Raw genomic sequence first — 21,377 nt, forward strand, 5'->3', positions numbered from 1 at the left:
ATTTATAAATCCTTTGATGAATGATTTATTTATGAATGGATGAATGACTCATTTTATGGATGGTTGGGTGTATGGATGATCAATAGATGGATGGATGACTCATTTCTGGATGCTTGGATGGAACACTAATTTTATGGAAGGTTGGGTATATGGATGCTTAATAGATGGATGGATGGACGGATGGTTGGGTGTATGGCTGATCAATGACTGGATGAATGGATGGAAGGACAGATGGTCCAAAATAAGTATGCATACATGGATGTATTTTGGCAGGAAATGAAAATATTGACGCCATACTGGAGGAAGAAACCATTTTTTCCGGCAGTTATCTCATCAATCACTAAGTGTCTCATTTTCAGCGACGGTGGCGACACTTCGCACTCCATCAAGGCCGAAACGCATTACCTCTTATCAAAGGCAAAACGCCATTGATATTCCGAGACGCCTTTCATTTGATTTTCCATTTCATTGACACGACGCAAGTGGCTGCTCTTAGCCGCTAATGTCGTAGCGACCAGATTGGACTCGAGTGATTAACGTCTCCTTTTGGACGTCTTGATTTCATAGCAGGAAGACGTTTTACAGATACGAAGAAGACGCTCTTGGAAATCTTGAGCTGGATTTTAGAAACGTGTTACAGGATGTTTTCGATCAAAGAACCCGTTCTGTTCCTAGATTGACAATATAACCGAAGTTTCTGCAGAAGTAAAAAATAAATAAATACCAAAGCGTGCTCGTTCTGGAATTACACTTCATGTATTAGCTATTTTTAAAATGTATTTCTTTTTGTGGGCAGCACGGCCGCGCAGCGGTTAGCGCATGTGCGGCACAGTTCATGTCTTGGGAATCTCCTGCGTGGGTTCAAATCCAGCTCCAGACTTCCTGTGCGGAGTTTGTGTGTTCTCCCCGTGCTTGCGTGGGTTTCCTCCGGGCACTCCGGTTTCCTCCCACATTCCAAAAACATGCATTTCAGGTGATTTGGCCGGTCCAAATTGTCCCTAGGTGTGAATGAGCGAGTGAGTTGTCTGTCCCCGTGTGCCCTGCGATTGGCTGGCAACCAGTTCAGGGTGTCCCCTGCCCACTGCCCGATGATTGCTGCGATGGGCTCCAGCACCCCCGCGACCCTACTGAGGATAAGCAGTGTGGCTAATGAGATGAGATTTCTTTTTGTCTTCCTCTTTTCTCTTCTTTTTCTTCGTCCTTCCCTTTGTCTCAGCTTAGTTCTCTTTATGTCAGTCTTTTTATTTCTCTCCTTCTCTTTTGCCCTCTCTTTCTCTCTGGAGCCCATCCCAGCCATCTTCGGGCAGTGGGCAGGGGACACCCTTAACTGGTTGCCAGCCAATCGCAGGGCACACAGGGACAGACAACTCATTCGCTCATTCACACCTAGGGACAATTAGGACCGGCCAATTCACCTGAAATGCATGTTTTTTGGAATGTGGGAGGAAACCGGAGTGCCCGGAGGAAACCCACGCAAGCACGGGGAGAACATACAAACTCCGCACAGAAAGTCTGGAGCTGTCTCTGTCTCTGTCTTAATTTCTGTCTGTTCAACATTCTATCTTTGTTTTTGTATCTCTCTTTGTCTATCTGTGTCTCTTTGCGTGTATCTCTCTCTGTCTCGCCTTCTTTCTATGTCCTTTTCGCTTTGTCTCTCTTTTTCTGTCTCTTGCTGTCTCATTTTTTCTCTCTTTCTCTCTGTCTCTTCCCCATCTTTCTTTTTCTCAGTGTGTCTGTATCTGCTTCTTTCTCTTTCTTTATATCTCTCTCATTCTCTTTCTTTGTCTCCTTTTTACCATTCCCTGTATTGCTTTCTTTCTCTCTACCTCTCTTTTGCTCTCTTTCTTACTGTGTACTGTATTCCTTTCTCTCTATGTATGTCTCTGTTTTTCCATCTCTCTTTTTCTGCATTTTTCTTTTTTTCTGTCCATCTCACTGTCTCTTTCCCTCTCTCTCACTTGATGTATTTCTATTAACACATCTGACTCTCTGTCTCCTTTGTCGGTCTTTTTTTCTCTGAATCTGTGTTGCTTCCTGTATATCACTCTCTCTGTTTCTGGTTCTTTCTCTGTCTCTATTCATCTCCCCTGTGTCTCTCTCCCTGTCTCTGTCTCTTATCTTCATTCTCCCTCTGTCTGTCTGTCTCTCGTTATCATTCTCTTTGTCCCCTTCTCTCTCTTTCTCTCTTACTCTGTCTCTCTTTGTCCCTCCCCCCACCCACCCCCTCTCTCTATGTCTCTCTCTCTCTCCCTCTCTTTCTGTCATTCACTCTCTCTCTGTCTGTCTCTATCATTCTCTTTGTTTCTCTCATTTTGTCCCCTTCGCTCTCTTTTTCTCTTACTCTGTCCCTCTTTGTCCCTGTCTCTCTCTCACTCACTCTCTCTTGCTTTCTCTCTCTCCCTCTCTGTATGGTTCTGGCTCTGTCACTTCTTTTGTCTTTTTTCATTTGTGTGTCACTAGGTCCATTACTCCCTCTCTCTATGTCTCTCTGTTTCTCTCTCTCTCTCTCTGCGCCTCTTGGTGCCTCTCTTTCAAAAATGACCCATAAGTGGTTCGACTGTCATTTTCAACAGTGCTGTCAACTCTTTGAGAATAATATTCTCGAACACTAAATAACACTTTAAGCATCGATCGTGTTTGTGTGCGTTTGTGTGAGAGCGCAATTGTGAGTGTGTGAGCGTGATCAATTAACTACCGGTGATAAAACATGAGTAAAGGCAAGGGGCTGATTACTCGGTGAAGCTAATGGGGGGCGAGAGAGAGAGAAGGGGGTTCCTCTCAGAAAAGGTAATTAAAAGTTGCTGGCACAGGTTAGCAATTCGTCTCCATAAGCAGCGACTCCACAAGTCAATATTTGCGGGCTAACGAGACTTTACGACGCCTGATTGCCATTTCACATTAAATCAAAGATGCCCAAAAAGTGCCGGTTCATGCAGAGTCCGACAGGATTTTATTTATTAATTTTTTCAAGTATTGATGCTTAAAATCCCCGAAAATGCTTGAATTTTAACGTCGTGTTTTAAAGGATTGAAATTTGCTTTAATTTTGAGCAGTGCTTGTAAATGTTCGAAATTGTTGCCATGTTTTTCAACAAGTCTGCTTAAAAATGACGCTGACACTGCTCTCTGATGGCTTTGCTTTGCCATTGCATTTCTTCCTCTCTCGTGAATAACTGCAGCTGCTATTAGTTTGTACGGCATCGTCCTGGGAAGCATTATTGCCCCCTATGACGCACCAAACAGAACAGGTGCATACTGCACCAAAACATGGCGCTATGGAATGCGTATAAGTACAAGAATTAAATATCGATTATGGACAATTATCATATTATATATATTTTATTTATTATTGCGGTAGTGTTTCCCAGTGGTAAATTGTAATGGAAATAACTTCCCTAAACTGAAAATGTAAGCAACATATCACTCATTTTTACCCAACACCTATATGGGGATATATTTGTCTCAAAAACAAATATTTTTATGATTTACACAACATAGAAAAAAATCATATTTCTTTCACATGCAAGATTACAAATTGTGTATACAAGTTTTGCTGTTCATGGTACGGAAATAAATATAAAATTGGCTTTCAAAATCCTTATTAAGTGCTTAAATCTGGCCATGAAAAATGGTGTACGAACGAGAGACGGCTGCTATTAGCACGGCTGGAATCCATTAAACACACTGTGAGAAGAGAGAGGAGAGAGAGAGAGAGAGAGAGAGAGAGAGAATACATAAAAATAACGAAAGTAATTGATGGATAGAATGATAGAGCGAGAGTAATTGAAAGAACAAGAAAACTGGGGAGCGATAGTCAAATGATTTGAAGAAAAATGTCCCAAAAAGTGATTCGGGATTTTTGTCCTGTTTTACTAAAGGTAGAAGCAAAAACATGATAACCATGGAAACTAAGCTTGTGATGACCCAAAAATACGAAGAAGGCAAACATATTGGTACCCTTGCTTGGTTGTAAAGTTAACAAAAAAGCATGTTTAATCTGCTCCGATGGATGATTTCATTAATCCTGCCATGCATTTTTGAGTAAGTAAAAAAAAGCCCCAAAAAATCGGAGTCTCCAGGTCAATTCTATTAAAAATCATTATTTTTAAATAAATGCAAACCAAATGCTCTCTCCAGCTGCTAGACAGTGTTGAGCGTGGTGTGTTGGTTCAGGTGTAAAACTGCATTCACTCAGGCACTCAAGGGACAATGCTTCTGAAAACGTATTTATACGCCACAGAATGAGGTAATCATATGCATGTATATTAGCATAAGTAGTGTTTGCTAGATACTATTTACTTTTTTTACTTTTTAGGGTGTGTTGTCCTTGGATGCCGGGTGTTCGGAGCTAGTTACCATACCTGTCAACCTGTAAGTTTTTGCCGTATAAAGTACGTTTATCATGCATTTTAAGACGTGTACGATGTACAAGAAAATCTGTCCGGAAAAACGCAAATTTGTCAATTATGGGTACCATCCGGTATACACCGACTATCACGAAACGGCAAATCAATCAAGTCAAACCAGTTCGCCGCGGTAGCCTCTATCTCGGTATCGTTTTTTTTTTTCCGTTGCAAACGAAGGGAGCGGTTTGATGCTACTGTGCACATGCATCTCGGATTTCATGTGGTAGTTATGGAGTGAAAGGAAGTCCGTCTCTTTTTAGAGAACCGGCTTTTTCGGCTCAACTCATTAAAGAGGGCCGGCTCTCAAACGGCTCACTTGCTTTTTTTTTTTTTGAATAATAACTTTTATTTCAAACATTAAAATAAAAACAGGACACAAACAATGAGTCAACAACAAAATAATGTCACATAACATTGTCATGTCCAGCATGGTCGCCGTGGCGACCGGATAGCCCCGCCCCCTTGGCACCGGCTGTAGCAGATTTTCTAATTTGCGTGTGTGCTTCTTAAGGGCGGGTTTTGGGGATTGCGGGTTGCGGGTTCATTGCATTACTTTGCAGTATTCTGTTCTCTTTGACTTGAGGAAACCTGTACTTGCCCGTTCTGAGTAAAAGCCTGTTTTGTGAGTATTCCTAGTCTGAGTTCCCGTTTGCCTGTAAGCCTGTTTTTGTTTTTGTCCCTGAGTGTTGGACGACTTTTATTTCCTTAATAAAAGTAACTGATCGTTAACGCGAATGAGTTCACCCTTCCTGCCTCCTGCCTCCGATCTGGTCCGGTCCTGTGACAAACATGTTCGAAAAGGGGTTGTCAGAAGCAGATGCTTATTTTCCCTACCCCTTTATCTTCCCTATTAAATACATTTTACAAATTCTCCTTTCCTCTTGTGTCTAATATAACAAAATCTCATGGATATACTTATTACCTAGGTCAGATATCAATAGTTATAATAATTACAATAATCACATATTTTATACACTAATCTTCGTAATACCCTTTGATGCATTATATCACGAATCATTATTTTTGTACAAAGAAGATGAGAAAAAAGGAAGTATAAAAGGAGAAAATGAAAAAAGACAGGTTTGTGGTTATCCCTTTAATCAGTATATTACCAACAATAATTTAATGCAAAAAATAAATAAATCATAATTTGAATAAGAAAATGTATTATTCTACTTAATTATATTTGCGTGTATTTTTTCCTTCGTCCAAGCTACTTCATTTTTGAACCTTTTTTATAATAAACCTCATTCATATCGAGCAACTCAGTATCTCACAACAAAATGTTAATTCACAATATATATGATATAACGAAACACATGTGTAACCGCGGTGTACGTGTCCCACCAAAGATCCACATTCACGCTGGACTGGATGATGAGGTTTTTATTATTACAGTTTCTGCAAATGGATGAGTCACAACATTAGCTTTTCTGCTGGCTTTGATCTCTTTGATCTCATTGCAGTTCTCTCTGGTAAGACTGCCAACAAAGCATATCAAAGAGCTTTCTTTTCACTTCACATAAAATACATTTTAGAATATCACAATACATTTTTACGTCTTTACATTTTAACAAGATACTTTTAACAAGAGATCGTATTGTGGATTTTTTACATTTACAATGGATTCAACATATTTTTCTTTAGTCTGAATTTTAACCAACATCATCCTTTTTTAATGTATATGAGAAAATAGAAATAAAAACAATAATAAGTATAAAAACGGGTACAAGTTACCTGCAAATGGATGAGTCACAACATTAGCTTTTCTGCTGGCTTTGATCTCTTTGATCTCTACAAGGGGAATTCATAATTTAGTAAAACAGAAACAAAACGAAAATAAACCTAAACAGCTTGACAATATCAATCACATTACTGTGCATGTTGAGAGATTTGTCAGCTGGGGTTATAATGTTTAAAATTAACTTCTTTTGTGGAGCACCAAAAGATGTGTCTTACCATTGCAGTTCTCTCTGGTAAGACTGCCAACAAACCCCGCCTCCCGGTCACATGTCAGAAGCCAAAACCAAACCCCACCCCATACCAGCAGATGGCACTGTTGGACTCATCATTGCAGGACATTTACCAAAAAATATACACATATTTCAGCAGGAATTTCAATAAAACAAAAGTTATTACCACACCCGTTACACATGTACAATATAACTTGTTAAACTACATAAAGGACACGTTTAAAAAATAATGGTGAAAGATTATTTTGTATTCTGTAAGGGAAAATACGACATTTTGTAAGGGAATGGAGCCCTGGAGCTTGACAGGTATAAATTACCATTGGTTTCTACCCCCGCTTTACGCCTATTTCTTTTTGCGATCACCTCTCAGGATTCTTGGCGTATCCCGGGTCTGTATTGGTGCACGTTTCTAAAGTTGCAGTCCCGCAGGGTGAATCAGATCCCGCGATCGGACGGGGGGAGGGTCCAAGGGATCGTGGGGAGGGGGATCCTCCCTTATCTTAACATGTGCTTCCCTCCTACCCGCCGCCCGAGAGGCGTGTGCGCACACCCAAGTGTTATTTGCGCAGCAGCTGCGCGCTGTGTTCCACGCGCTGTGTCCCACGCGCGCGCCCGCGGACGTCGGCTGCCAAGTGGCGGCCACCCTCGCTTTCGCAAATCTTTTTTTTTTTTTGCTTTCCTCACCTCCCTTTTTGTATGCTTTGCGTGTCTCATTTCCACGGACATCGCCTTCCGAGGACAATGCAGCAGACGCGTAATTCCCCCTCCTCTCCTCTTTTTTTGTGAATGAGGGATTCTCATCGGAGAGATTGTTTCCCCCACTGTTTTCCACGCGGATGTATCCTTTCCTCGGCGTGGATTTTTTCGCGATGTGGAGGTGGCGAGTGTTGGCGTGCAGCCTGTGGGCGCTGCTTTCCACGTCGCTTTGCGTGGACAGCAAAGCCAAAAGCTGCGGCGAAGTTCGCCAAGCTTACCACGCGAAGGGATTCAGTCTGCTGGATGTTCCTCAACAGGAAATTTCAGGTATAGGGACCCCATTTTATCTTCTTTTCTTTTCTTTTATGCAGTGACAGCTCTTACGTCATCACCGGCACCAAATAAGGATAACGGGCATTCACAAATCAATCGCGTGCACGCAAAAATCACAATTCTGTCTCTATTTTTCTACACATGCACCCGAAATTATACGTACTGCCTCTTTTGAGACTAATAAATCACCACAAAACTCTTTGCAGCCTGTTACTTAACCACACAAAAATAATTATAATATGAAGTTCTCCACATATTCATCATTTAAACCAAAATACATGATATTATCGCTTAGATCGATATACTTTATTCCACTTAAATGATAAGCACGTACGATTTAAAACTGCCACGCGCACTTGTTGCTCATATTCAACAGCAGATCATGCAACATTTCATGCAACTCCGACCTGGATTGTGCGTGGCGCTAGGGGACGCTGTGCACCCAGCGCGCACTCAGTGATTTCTTATATAGAGGACTGGGTGAGAAGATTTAAGGTTGCGTTTTTTTTTATTGTGCGCCGTATATACCAATGAAATTGTTTTTGCAATGTTACAATGCTGATAAAAGAAACGTATAACTAGGAAACAATACAGTACATATCACATCGAATCTGTATACATAAAAAGGAAAATAATATGTACTGTGCATGTATTCTGTGGCTTTATAACTTGGATTTATAGTATTTTGTTCCACTTGAACGACAAAAAGCCCTATTAAAATCATCAAGAGCACTTTTTGCTTATAGTTAACAGCAGATCATGTAACTTGAATAAAAAGGAGAAATTAGAATATTGCGATCAAGATATTTATTTCCTATCACGCACTTAAAATATACAAACGGCATACATTCTGGATTTATTACAAATCCACCGAGACATTGCAAGTCTTATGTTTTGGTATTATAGCGAAATGTCAAATATCCCGTCTGCAAATATTAGAATATCCGGAAAAAGTAGGTATATTTCCAACTGTTGTGATGATTTTGTGATTCACCCAGTCAATGTAAACCCTACTTCTAATAGGTAGAATCTGGTAATAACATATTAATAACATAGCAACAAATTTCTGCAATATTTCACTTTATTTGTAATGAATAGAGAATGCCTGTTTTTTTTCTTTTTTATTGAGTGCATTAAAGAAAGTAAGTTACTTATTCTCATTTTCTTTTATGTATATTTATATCAATACTCCTCAAGGCTGCAGCGCTTACATGGCAGATATAGGGCAGTTTTATTATCTCGTGTGTGGCAGTAATCACATTTATGTTTGAAAAAGTGGAGATTAGTCCGTGAACAGGAGTAATAGATGACACGAGGAGAGAGGTTTAGAAGTTCATAATTTTCTTCCCCTCCTAAATTAAAATATGCAAAAGCTAATTGCATCGAAATGAAAAAGACTGTCTCAGGAAATGAGAAGGGTGTGATGAAGTTCTTTATTTTCATCGTATGATGATGATTCACAAGAATTTATGAGAAATCAATGGAAATAATGCAGGTAGTTTATGATTTTAATTATGCTGATGAAGGTATACAGCCCATTTTAATATTTTGTGGTCTATTTTATTTTGATATTCAGTCTTTGTCTGAGTTTTCCTTTTACATTTTGCCGGACTTAAACAAAGATGCTTATTTTCGTTTTTTCCTCATTTATTATAATATAATTAAATTGAATACAATTGTCTTTATTTTTATTGATTGCAATGTACTGTGCATTCTTCACAATGACATTAGACATGGCACAATAGGATAAAAATGTCATAAGAAGAACTTAAAAGAAATAAGAAACAAAAGCAGCATTAGTTGGTGACTCATTTGATAAGCAACTAGTTGCCATTTCTTCGATTATGCAGACGCTCCCCTATTTACGACCATTCGACTTGCGTAAAACGGTAGATAAGAAAAAAACATTTCAGGATGTCGGAAAATATCCGGTCATTGCTGTGAGTTAGACTTTGTATTGTGTGCACCTTTTTCCGAGTACAGGATTACTGTAGTGCTTCTTCGCTACCAGCGTGTGGCGCTGTGAGAGGTCACCCAGCATCCAACCTGAAGAAGAAATCCGGCTGTTACTTCCTAGTTCGTGTGTAAACATTCTATACTGTATCTCCAGCGCAGGACTTTGATATTTTTATCCATTCAATGTTTTTTTTTTTTTTTAAATTAAAGTGGAATAGGAAAGCTTGATGCGGTTGAGAAAATGGTTGGATCGCTTTTTTTTCAGCCACTTTTTGCCGCGGATGAGGCTCTCTTGAAGCTCATTTTCCAAACGAAAGTTATAACTTGGGGGGAAGTGGATGAAGAGGATCCACCTACGTTTTATCAGTCTCCAAAGCTATACCCCATGATTCAAGATCTTTATAGGGACTGTCTCCGCCAGCATGGGTGGACACATAAGCAGGGGAGGATGAATTGACACAGTTGACGTTTTATAATGAAACCTGGTCACAAAGTAATAAACAAAATAACATACCAATGGTCTCAAAACAACTAACAAAATGTCCTAACCAGAAATAAGAGACAAAAAACAAACTTATCATGACAATGGCATTCAGCCAAAGTTTAGCTACATGGGCGATTAGACTGGATGTCACACACCAAGTACTTTTTGAGTATTAAAACAGCTCCACTGTATGAAGTTAGTTCTGTAATTCCTGTCCCGTTAGCATGAAAACATTTGCAAAATTTAGGGTAGAAATAGTTATGGGAGCAAATAGGCTTAATGTCACATGCGAAGTACATGTTTATGAAATAAAACAGTTGAACTGTAGTAAGTTAGTAGTGTTAGCATGTAAACTTTAGCCAAAGTCCAGCTAGTGGCTAACAAAAACTTTGGGGACGAACAGACTCAATTTCATACACAAATTACGTGTCCCAAACTTAAAACTGATCAACTGTGGCTAGTTAGCATGCCAACATTAGCCAAATTCCAATTAAAATACTTATGGGGACAAACAGGCTGAATGTCACACGCGAAGTACATGTTTATGAATTGAAACAGTTGAACTTTAGTAAGTTAGTAGTGTTAGCATGTAAACATTAGCCAACGTCCAGCTAGTGGCTAACAAAAACTTTGGGGACGAACAGACTCAATTTCATACACAAATTACGTGTCCCAAACTTAAAACTGATCAACTGTGGCTAGTTAGCATGCCAACATTAGCCAAATTCCAATTAAAATACTTATGGGGACAAACAGGCTGAATGTCACACGCGAAGTACATGTTTATGAATTGAAACAGTTGAACTTTAGTAAGTTAGTAGTGTTAGCATGTAAACATTAGCCAACGTCCAGCTAGTAGCTAACAAAAACTTTGGGGACAAACAGACTCAATGTATACACAAAGTACAGGTCTCAAACTTAAAACTGATTAACTGTGGCCAGTTAGCATGTCAACATTAGCCAAATTCCGGCTAAAAGTAGCTATGGGGACAAGCAGGATGAACGTCACACACGAAGTACATATTTATGAAATAAAACAATTGAACTGTAGTAAGTTAGTAGTGTTAGCACGTAAACATTAGCTAAAGTCCCGCTTGTGGATACCAAAAACCTTTTAAGGTCATACACAAAGTACGTGTCTCAAACTTATCAAGTTAGTTAGCATGTCAACATTAGCCAAATTTTAGCTGGTGGATAACACAAACTTAATGGACCAACAAAATGAATGTCAAACACAAAGTACATGTAGTTAACATATTGTGACAACGAAATTGGGCACATAATCAGTTGTGACGTAAACAAAGTGCCCAAGAGTGAAAGCCAGCTTCAGACGTCTCACCTCACGTTCGACATGATGTCATCACAACATCGTTCTTTCAAAAGTTTTCGTTTGTTCTATCTTTTCTTCTTTTTTTGGTGCCCAAATTTTGGTGCATCCCTAATATGAATTCATTCTCAGCAATAAAAGAAAGGATTACTTGCTAATAATTTGTGTCTCTCCTCCTCTATGTACCGAATCTCTAATTCAGGGGTCAGGAACATTTTTGACCCAAAGAGCCAGAAAAGCAAAACATGTTTTAAAAATAAATTGAGACAACCACATCTTATTATTCAGACAAATTTGAAAAAACTGCCAAACACGCTCTCTAGAAAAAAGCTAATTCTTCAGCACATTTTATTTCACTGTGTGTCATTTGATGATTTGATCAAATGTATGAAATGATAATAATGCCAAATCCTGTGTCCCAAATCAATGTATATATACCATTTACAATTTGTCTTCCACCTTCAGTTAAGAGTGTTGAGGCAATTTTTTTCCATGAAATTTGTCCTTAATAACGGTTTCAAAACAATGTGCATGCAAAGTTCTTTTAAAAAAATGTCACAAATTACTGCAAACGATAAACATATCGTCATATTCACTTTCGGTGTAGACTGCAATGAGCGAGAGAGGGAGAAGGAAGTGCCTTGCGCTGTGTGCAGGGGTCCGCCCACCTGTACTGCTCACCCAATCAAAGTCGTTTGCCAGCGTTTTTATTTATCAGTTTAAATGGTTTCTCATCGAACTTCCTCATTAAGTTGCTTCGGCTTTATATGGACCAAAATAGGGATGAAATAACTTGACTTTGGAACGCCACAGAGAGATGTGCAATAGTTACATTTTCTTTCAAGCCATACGTACTCATAAAAAGAGCCATATATGGCTCCCGAGCCATAGGTTCCCTACCCCTGCTCTAATTTACGTTTTCATCTAGAGATAATATACGATAACATCTAATTTACACAACATGTAAACAGCGTGAGGAGGTCTGCAATCTGTTATCCCCATTCAACTGCTGCTCAGTGGGAGGGCAGGCACAGCCTTTTGCCGCTGTGTCCTGCCTAAAACGAACTGCACTATTTTGGTTGTGATCAATTACCCTCAGTCAACAATTGCTGAGAACGGGTCCAGGAGAAAAAATTTGTGTCATGTGTTACGGCTATTTTTCTCGTTCTTTCTGCCTGAAATGAAAAGCACCCTTGCGGTTCCAACCTTTCGCTCTAGACGACTCATTGCCTGCCTGAAATGAACAGCACCCGTGCGGTCCAGGCCATTCTCTCCAGTTGACTTATTGCTTTGAACAGGGCCCAGAAAATCCGTTTTTTTTAATTGGGGCAGCTGAAGCGTGCCATGGTGACCCGCCTAAAATAACTGCACTGGTTTGGCTGCGTTTCCTTATCCCCAGTCAACTATTGCTGAGAGCGGGGTGCAAGGGAACAAAATTGTGTCAAGCATGGCGGCCTTTTCTGTTTTTGCTTCAAATGAACAGAAGTAGTCCGTCTGCAATCTGTTATCCCCATTCAACTGCTGCTCAGTGGGAGGGCAGGCACAGCGCTTTGCCGCTGCGTCCTGCCTAAAACAAACTGCACTGTTTTGGTAGTGATCAATTACCCTCAATCAACAATTGCTGAGAACGGGACCAGGAGAGCAAATATGTGTCATGTTATCAAACTTCGGCATTAAGTTGCTTCGGCTTTGGACCAAAATCGGGATGAAATCACTAGACTATCGAATGCCACAGAGAGATGTGCAATACAGCGGAACCTCGGTTTTCGAACGCCTCTCAGTTCGAACAAATCGGAGTCCGACCAAAAATTTAGAGAAATTCTTGCTTCGCTGTTCGGTCAAAAAATCGGAGTTCGAACGCCGGTAATGCGTGAGTGCGTACGCTAGGGTGGGATGCTGAGCAGCGTACGGGTGTTTTAGCCCCTTATTATGCCTCCGAAGAAAGTCCGTGCAAGCAGCAAAGTTGCTACAGGTGAAAAAAGAAAATTAGTGCGTGCAACTATTGCATTTAAGAAAGACATAATAGCCAAATATGAAGGAGGTGTGCGAGCGCCTTCTGCTGACCACCACAAAGGTAAGAAATCCTATTCATAAGATTACGATAACGCGAACGTACGATTAACCTGGGTTAGCTTTATGTGGGTGTTGGAACGGAGCCCAACTTTCAGGGTGTTGGAACAGAGCCCCTTTTCCAATGAACCGCTCACCACTTGTTGTGGAGACCCGGGTGCTAAATGACTTGTAAACGACCTGATTTTTTTATTTTTACACGCTATGTTAGCGTAATCTTTCGTACGGAAGCTTACGATAACGCCAACGTACGATTAGCCTGGGTTAGCTTTATGTTTACGTTAAACATTCAAGGTAAACATTTAGGGTGTTGGAACGGATTAAAACGATTTACATTATTTTTAATGGGAAAAATGATTTCCGTGATCGAACAAATCGGTTTTCGAACAGGGTTCTGGGACGGATTACGGTCGAGAACCGAGGTTCCACTGTAGTTACATGTCATTTCGGAGTCTTACGTACTCATGAAAAGAGCCATATATGGCTCCCGAGCCATAGGTTCCCAACTCCTGCTCTAATTTATGTTTTCATCTAGCGAAAATATACGATAACATCTAATTTACACGACACGCCGCATCCTTCTTAGACTTTGCTCTCTTCCAATAATCCTCACTGCATAAGGGCGGTAATACATACGAGTCTCGGGAGAATTAGCCGGGCTGGTAGGAACGTGCGGTAAACAGCGTGAGGAGTATTAGCGCTCATCCCTCCATCAGCCAAAACACAGCTAGCCTCCCGAGTCGCTACTTCACTTTGTCGCTTCGCATTTACATCAAGTAATTATTTCGGCATTTCCGTCTGAAATAACGCCTTTGCACAGCTGCTTCGTCCCGCAACTGATCTTTAATTAAACGTGATTAACCGTGTTTTCGAATTAGATCGTGTTTAAATAGAGTTAATTGTGTTTCAAATGTCGTATTTGGATATTGAATAACTAGATTTTGTGTTTAGGAACAAATATCTGTTGTACAGTTTCTTCTTTAAACATTTGAAGGTTACTACTGAAGAAATAAGAAATAAGAAATAAGCGAGTTTAGCGGCTGTTTAGGGCCCCGTAACCACTAGGGGGCTCCCAAGAGTGGTTAACTTTTATGGTGCCAACATTGTCCCTATCGTCACTTTGTGTGTCCACTTGAAAGTACTTCTCCAGAAATACTACCTGATAACTACAAAACAAATATAGTGCTTAAAAACAGGGACCTCATATATTATTTTGCTTTCATTCTGAAAATTATGATTGAAAATGACTACAAAAATACTACTACAGTAATACTAAATTAAGAAGTAGTACTACAGAATTATTCAGTCCAAAAATACAAAAAAAAGCAACTACAGTAATATTACAAGAATACTAATGAAATATGACAAAAATACTACAAAGGAAATACTACAAAAATTCTACAAAAATATTACTAAAATACATCAATTATACTTCTATGGAAATACTAAACAAATATAAATACATATTACTATAATATAAAAAACTACCAGAGAAATATTACTCCAAAAATACTACCACAAGAAGTTCACAACAGAAATACTGCAAATTACACTTATAGATAGATAGATAGATAGATAGATAGATAGATACTTTGTTCATCCCCGAAGGGAAATTCACATTTCCAGCAGCATCCCTGAGCTGAGAACAATCGAGAACAATCGAAAATAACACGGGAGCTGCTGGAGTGGCTGCCATTCGTGACGGCGCCGGAAGAAAAGATTCAATTTGAATCATGTACAAACAAACAAACAATTGAATCATGTACAAACAAACAAACAAACAAAATATTCATGTTTCAATAAGTGGAGTGTTAATAAAATGGGGGGAAAATAATACTGATATAACCAGGTAAAACTAATTTTAAGTTACCTGTCCAAATGAATGTTGTGCCATCTCACCTTTCCCACTCTCTCTCCTCTCACCTTTCCCACTCTCTCTCCTGCAGTTGACTTGCTGCTGCTCGCTCCTGAAACTAATACTTACCTCTTTGTGTATTGTGCAGTCCCTTCTCTAGACAAGGTCTCACTCGGGTACATAGCAATACTAAAAAAAATTATCCTATGGAAATATCACAAAAATACTACAAAAATAAAACTACAGTAACACTGTACTACAAAAAAACTACTACAGAGTTATGTACTCCAAAAATACTGCAATAAGACAACTGCAGTAATATTACAAAAATACTAATGAAATATGACAAAGATACTACAAAGGAAATACTACAAAAATTCTACAAAAATACTACTAAAGTACTGCATTGGAAATTCATCAATTATACTTCTACTGAAGTACTAAACAAATATAAATACATGATACTATAATATAAAAAACTACTAGAGATATATTACTTCAAAAATACTACTACAAGAGGTTTACAACAGAAATACTGCAAATTACACCTATAGCGATACTCCAAAAATTATCCGATGGAAATTTCACAAAAATACTACAAAAATAAAACTACAGTAACACTGTGCTACAAAAATACTACTACATAGTTATTTACTCCAACCATACTACGAAAAGACAAGTACAGCAATATTACACGAATACTAATGAAATTTGACAAAAAATCTACAAAAATACTACTAAAATATTCCTTTGGAAATACATCAACAATACTTCTGCTGAAATACTAAGCAAAGATAAATACATAACACTATAATATAAAAAAACATTGTACAGCTAAAATACTATATAGTTATGTACTCCAAAAATACTACAAAAAGACAAGCGCGGTAATTTTACACAAATACTCACAAATTTGACAAAAATACTATGATAGAAATACTACAAAAATACTACTAAAATATTACCAAAATACATCAATTATACTTCTACTGAAATACTAAACAAAGATAAATTCATGATACTATAATTTAAAAAACTACTAGAGACATATTACTCCAAAAATAGAGGTTCACAACAGAAACACTGCAAATTACACTTATAGCGATACTCCAAAATTCTCCTATGGAAATATCACTAAATTACTACAAAAATAAAACTACAGTAACACTGTACTACAGAAAACTGCTACAGAGTTATGTACTCCAAAAATACTAGAAAAAGGCTGCGTTCCCTTATCCCCAGTCAACTATTGCTGTGAGCGGGATGTGAGAGAGCAAAATTGCGCCACACATGGCGGCGCTTTTTTTCTGTTTTCGCTTCAAATGAACAGAACTAGTCCGTCTGCGATCTGCTATCCACGTTCGACTAATGCTCAGTGCGAGGGCAGGCACAGAGTGTTGCTGTCGTATCCTGCCTAAAACGAACTGCACTGTTTTGGTTGTGATCAATTACCCTCAATCAACAATTGCTGAGAACGGGGCCAGGAGAGCAAATTTGTGTCATGTGTTGCGGCCAATTTTCTCGTTTTTTCTGCTTGAAATGAAAAGCACCTTTGCGGTTCCAACATTTCTCTTCAAACGACTCATTGCCTGCCTGAAATGAACAGCACCCGTGTGGTCCCAGCCGTTCTCTCCAGTCGACTTATTGCTTTAAGCAGGGCCCAGCAGAATCCTTTTTTTATTGGGGCCACTGAAGCGTGCCATGGTGGCTCGCCTAAAAAAACTGCACTGGTTTGGCTGTGTTCCCTTATCCCCAGTCAACTATTGCTGAGAGCGGGGTGCGAGAAAGCAAAATGTGTCTCACACGGAGCCTTTTTTTCTGTTTTTCCCTTCAAATGAACAGAACTAGTCCGTCTGCAATATATTATCCCCATTCAACTGCTGCTTAATGGGAGGGCAGGCACAGTGCTTTGCCGCTGGGTCCTGCCTAAAATGAACTGCACTGTTTTGGTTGTGATCAATTACCCTCAGTCAACAATTGCTGAGAACGGGGCCAGGAGAGCAAATTTGTGTCATGTGTTACGGCTATTTTTCTCGTTCTTTCTGCCTGAAATGAAAAGCACCTTTGCGGTCCCAGCCGTTCTCTTCAGTCGACTTATTGCTTTAAGCTCGGCCCAGCAGAATCCTTTTTTTCGTTGGGGTCGCCAAATTGTGCCATGGTGGCTCGCCTAAAATAACTGCACTGGTTTGGCCGCATTCCCTTATCCCCAGTCCACTATTGCTGTGAGCGGGGTGCGAGAGTGCAAAATTGTGTCACGCACGGCGGCCCGTTTTTCTGTTTTCGCTTTGAGCAGGGCCCAGCACAATCCTTTTTTTTTAATTGGGGTTGCCGAAGCGCGCCATGGTGGCTCGCCTGAAATATCTGCACTGGTTTGTCCACGTTCCCTTATCCCCATTCAACTATTGCTGTGAGCTGTGGCCTGCAGAAAGCTTTAAAAAGGTTGCTGACCTCTAATTTAGTGTGAAAGAGCTTATATTAAAAAAAAAAAAACTCTCCTCCTTTAAGCACATTCACACAACTCCCTCTGCAATTCCTCCGCCCATCTATTATGGAAATATAACCGTAAACCCGAAGGAGTCTCCCGGGCTCGGCAGTCCTAAACCAGATCCGGAACATAAAGAACCTCATAAACGGTTAGGGCAAAAAAACTTCAAATTGATTCTCCGTTGGATATTTCACCGCTGGCAATTATTCAATTGAGGAACAAGATGGAAGATTACGGCACACTAAAGCAATAAAAGAGCATTTAGAAAAGTGCGGCGGACGGGGATTTAGCTGCTCGTCTTTGAAAGCCGTACACGCTTCATCGTTAGCGAGCATGTTGACAATGCAGTAGCGTTAGCTGACAACATTGCCCCGGTGTGATTAGGCATGAGAGCATTCGTCCTTGCTCGTCGTTGACACTTTCACGGTTCACGACGGTCCCTGAATGCTCCCAGGCACTCCATATAAACATCTTCTTTTGAGAGCCTTTGCTAATTTCACACAAGTTGTTTTATTGTTTACACGCCCATTAGTGGAGTTCCATGTGTGCAACGGATATCATTTCACTTCTGGATGGAAGGGGTATAGCTTGTTTTGTGTCATATAATTTAAATTATTTTAAAGTGAGGGTCTCAATCATTTTTGGCCGTTTGAGTGTGGTGGCATCTGGATTTCCACAACAGAAACATTCCACTGTATTTTCTTCTACAGGAAATAAGATCTAGTGAGAAAACAATATCGATATTAAGAACTAAATGGAAAATGAACAAATGAATACATTGGTATGTGCTCTATCCCTCTTTTTCTCTCTTTATGTTTTTGTCTTTCGCTCTGTCTCTCTCTCACTCTCTCTGTTTCTGTCTCTCTACTTGTGTCTCTGTCTCTCTCCCTCTCTTTCTCTTTGTCTCTCTACCTCTGTTTATCTCTCTCTGTCTCCCTTTGTCTGTCTTTCTTTGTCTCTCAATCTCTGTCTCTTCGTGTCTGTTACTCTCTCTGTTTCATTTCTCTGTCTCTATTCGTCTCCCCTGTGTCTCTTTCTCTGCTGTATCGCTATCTCTTTCTATTTCTCTCTCTCCCTCTCTCTCTCTCTCTCTCTCTCTCTCTCTCTCTCTCTCTCTCTCTCTCTCTCTCTCTCTCTCTCTCTCTCTCTGTGTCTGTCTGTCTGTCTGTCTGTCTGTATCATTCTCTTTGTGTCTCTCTCTTTGTCTCTTTCTCTTACTCTGTCACTCTTTGTCCCTTTCTCTCTCTCTCTCTCTCTCTTTGCGCCTCTCTTTTTCTGTCGGTCTCTCTTCTGCTGTCTCTTTCTCTCTTTGTCTGTCTGTCTGTCTGTCTGTCTGTCTCACTCTGTCTTTCTTTTTGTCTTTCTTTTTCTCTGTCTCTCTATTTCTCTTTCTCTGTCTCTGTCTCTCCCTATCATTCTCTTTCTCTCTCTCTATCATTCTCTTTCTATCTCTCTCTTTCTCTCTCTCTCTCTTACTCGGTCTCTCCTTGTCCCTCCCTTTTGCTTTCTGTCTCTCTCCCGCTGTATCTTTCTCTCTCTGTCTGTCTGTCTCTCTCTTTGTCTGTCTGTCTTTCTCTTTATCTGTATCTGTATCTGTATCTGTATCTGTATCTGTATCTGTATCTGTTTCTGTCTATTTTGATCCGTTGATAGTTTCACTGTGAGCGGCCAGCCAAGTACTTTGACTTTGAAACATCACATTTAAAGCATAGTTATTTTCAATTTGTTTTACCTGCAAGGACTGTAATTGTGGTTGCATTTCCAAGTCATTTCCCAATTTCAAGCCCTGCTTAATCATTAGCAAAGATATCATCAAGGGCATAGGTTTGGTTTTGGCATTGGTAGGGGCAAAAAAAGGCTTGCTCGATATTGGGGGGGGGACACACACTCTGTCTATGCCGAAACAACGCCCTTGTGTAGCATTCGTATCAAAACTCGGGCGGGTTGCACTATCATTAAACTTTTAAATGACCCGCGGGCCGTGGCTTTGAGACCATTTTTTAAGGGCTTTACTCCATAGAAGCGTACCAAAGTGTTTGCAACAGTGGCGGCGTGTAAAAGGGCAACGGCGATAAAGTAGCGGAATATAAACACGAAGAAACTTGTAAAATCCCGAAATGGCAAAGGAGCCGGAACTCCTCTTGTAAAAAGCGGCCAACCTGTTTGCTTTTTCTTGCTCTACCTCTTTTTCAGTAAAAGTACCGCCGATGCCTTTAATTAGGGATGAGATTAATACGGATTTCAAACAAGTTCATTTCTCTACTTTATTTTCTAGACTATTAAATGATAATTAGTTTTTTTAGAGAATTGATGTTAAAGTATTCTCATGAGCAACTTAAAGTGGATTGCCGGAATTATGACATGAATGTGTTCTGAGGTGGGGATCGCAAAGTGAAATTGCTGTATCGGAAGGGATAGAAACCTATGCTAATTAGCTAATGCCTTCAGTTCATCAGATAAAAACACCAACATAAAAAAATAGTATAAAGTATGTACTACTTAGGTGCAATGCATAAGATTGAACAACATAAATAAATATCTATGTAAAGAAAAATAAGAAAAATTCTCACCCTTGGTGTGACCTGGCATTAGCTGGTCCAGTGGTGTTGCAGGTGGATGCAGGGGGGGGGCAAGGAGACACCGACAGTGGATGAAAAATAAGACTGATCTCCTAAATTCCACTTGTAAGACTTTGCTTTAATCGTCTCCCTATTTTTCTTATCGTCACGATTGTCGATCGGTTGCTATTCGTTTCCATGGTTATCTTGTTTTTGCTTCTCTTTTTAGCATCACTGCAATCCAAAAAATACATTACAAAAAATAGAATACTTTATTCCCCACAAATTGAATTTTCTGGAATATTTGTCAATGTTATCCCGTGGGGAAAATGCCATAAAGAAGGACCAAAAAAAAGATCTTATTCCACTTCGTAAAGTGAGGCGGTACTTGTAAAAATAGACACAGCACAAACAAACAGGCCTTCATGTGTCTCTTTATTGTATCTATTTTATTGATCGATGTCTATTTTATCCATTGTTTTTTAAGCACCTCAGATATTCTTCATTTTCTTCCTCACTGAAAATAAGCGTCATCTATGCAGGAAGCTAGCATTGTCTACTTTGACAAAAACCCGTGCCACCATTTTTGCAATGTGAACGTATATTCCAGATTGATTGATACTTGAAAATAATTTTAATAACGACATACATTAGAATGACAACATAAAAAAACTGTTTATTGTATTTCTCTTATGAATTAATACTAATTTTATACGTTGTTGTATGAGCATGCCAGAAATTGCCGTTGTTTTCTTCCCCTTTAAGTGTTGCCTATGCGGAAAACTAGCATCTTTACTAAAAACTAGCGACATCATTTTTCTCTCCGAAAAAAAATCATTACCTCCTCTGTTCCCGTGACTAGATCTATTTCTCTACACAAAAATGATGAATTTTAAGAATTTTACCTCTTTGTTAAACATCTTTTCAAGTATTTTAGGCACACACATACAGTGCAAATGTAATTGAGCTCTACTCAATTCAGGCCCGCTAAGGTGTTGAATCCGGCCCGTGAGACAAAGCTGAGGGAAGCGCAAGAGAAAAATGAGCTGCAGGTTGAAATAAGTCCACTTGATTTTGCCAAAGCCAGGCGCCTGTCACAAACGCTGTACTTGTATTTCTTTCTTTCTCTCTCAATTTCACTCTCTCTCTCTCATCCTCCCTTTTTCTTTCACCTTCTATCTCTTTCTCTTTCAGTCGCTGTCTCTCTTTTTCTTTCTTTGTTCGTCTTCTTCTCT

The 21,377-nt window shown here is 39.5% G+C and overlaps 1 protein-coding gene across 1 annotated transcript in view; it reads left to right on the plus strand.

Annotated features, from left to right (window-relative positions):
* The first annotated feature begins 6,943 nt into the window (after positions 1–6,943).
* LOC148366899 (glypican-6-like) overlaps positions 6,944–21,377 on the plus strand; it is a 200,287-nt gene continuing 185,853 nt past the window's right edge. Inside the window, exon 1 of the mRNA XM_088333720.1 lies at positions 6,944–7,401. Within this exon, the coding sequence (XP_088189846.1) occupies positions 7,215–7,401 (187 nt within the window). The 5' untranslated portion in view covers positions 6,944–7,214. The remainder of the gene's footprint in view (positions 7,402–21,377) is intronic.

This window comes from Urocampus carinirostris, chromosome 4 (assembly GCF_059441175.1).
Source record: "Urocampus carinirostris isolate Australia breed hairy pipefish chromosome 4, RoL_Ucar_1.0, whole genome shotgun sequence".
Classification (NCBI taxonomy): domain Eukaryota; kingdom Metazoa; phylum Chordata; class Actinopteri; order Syngnathiformes; family Syngnathidae; genus Urocampus; species Urocampus carinirostris.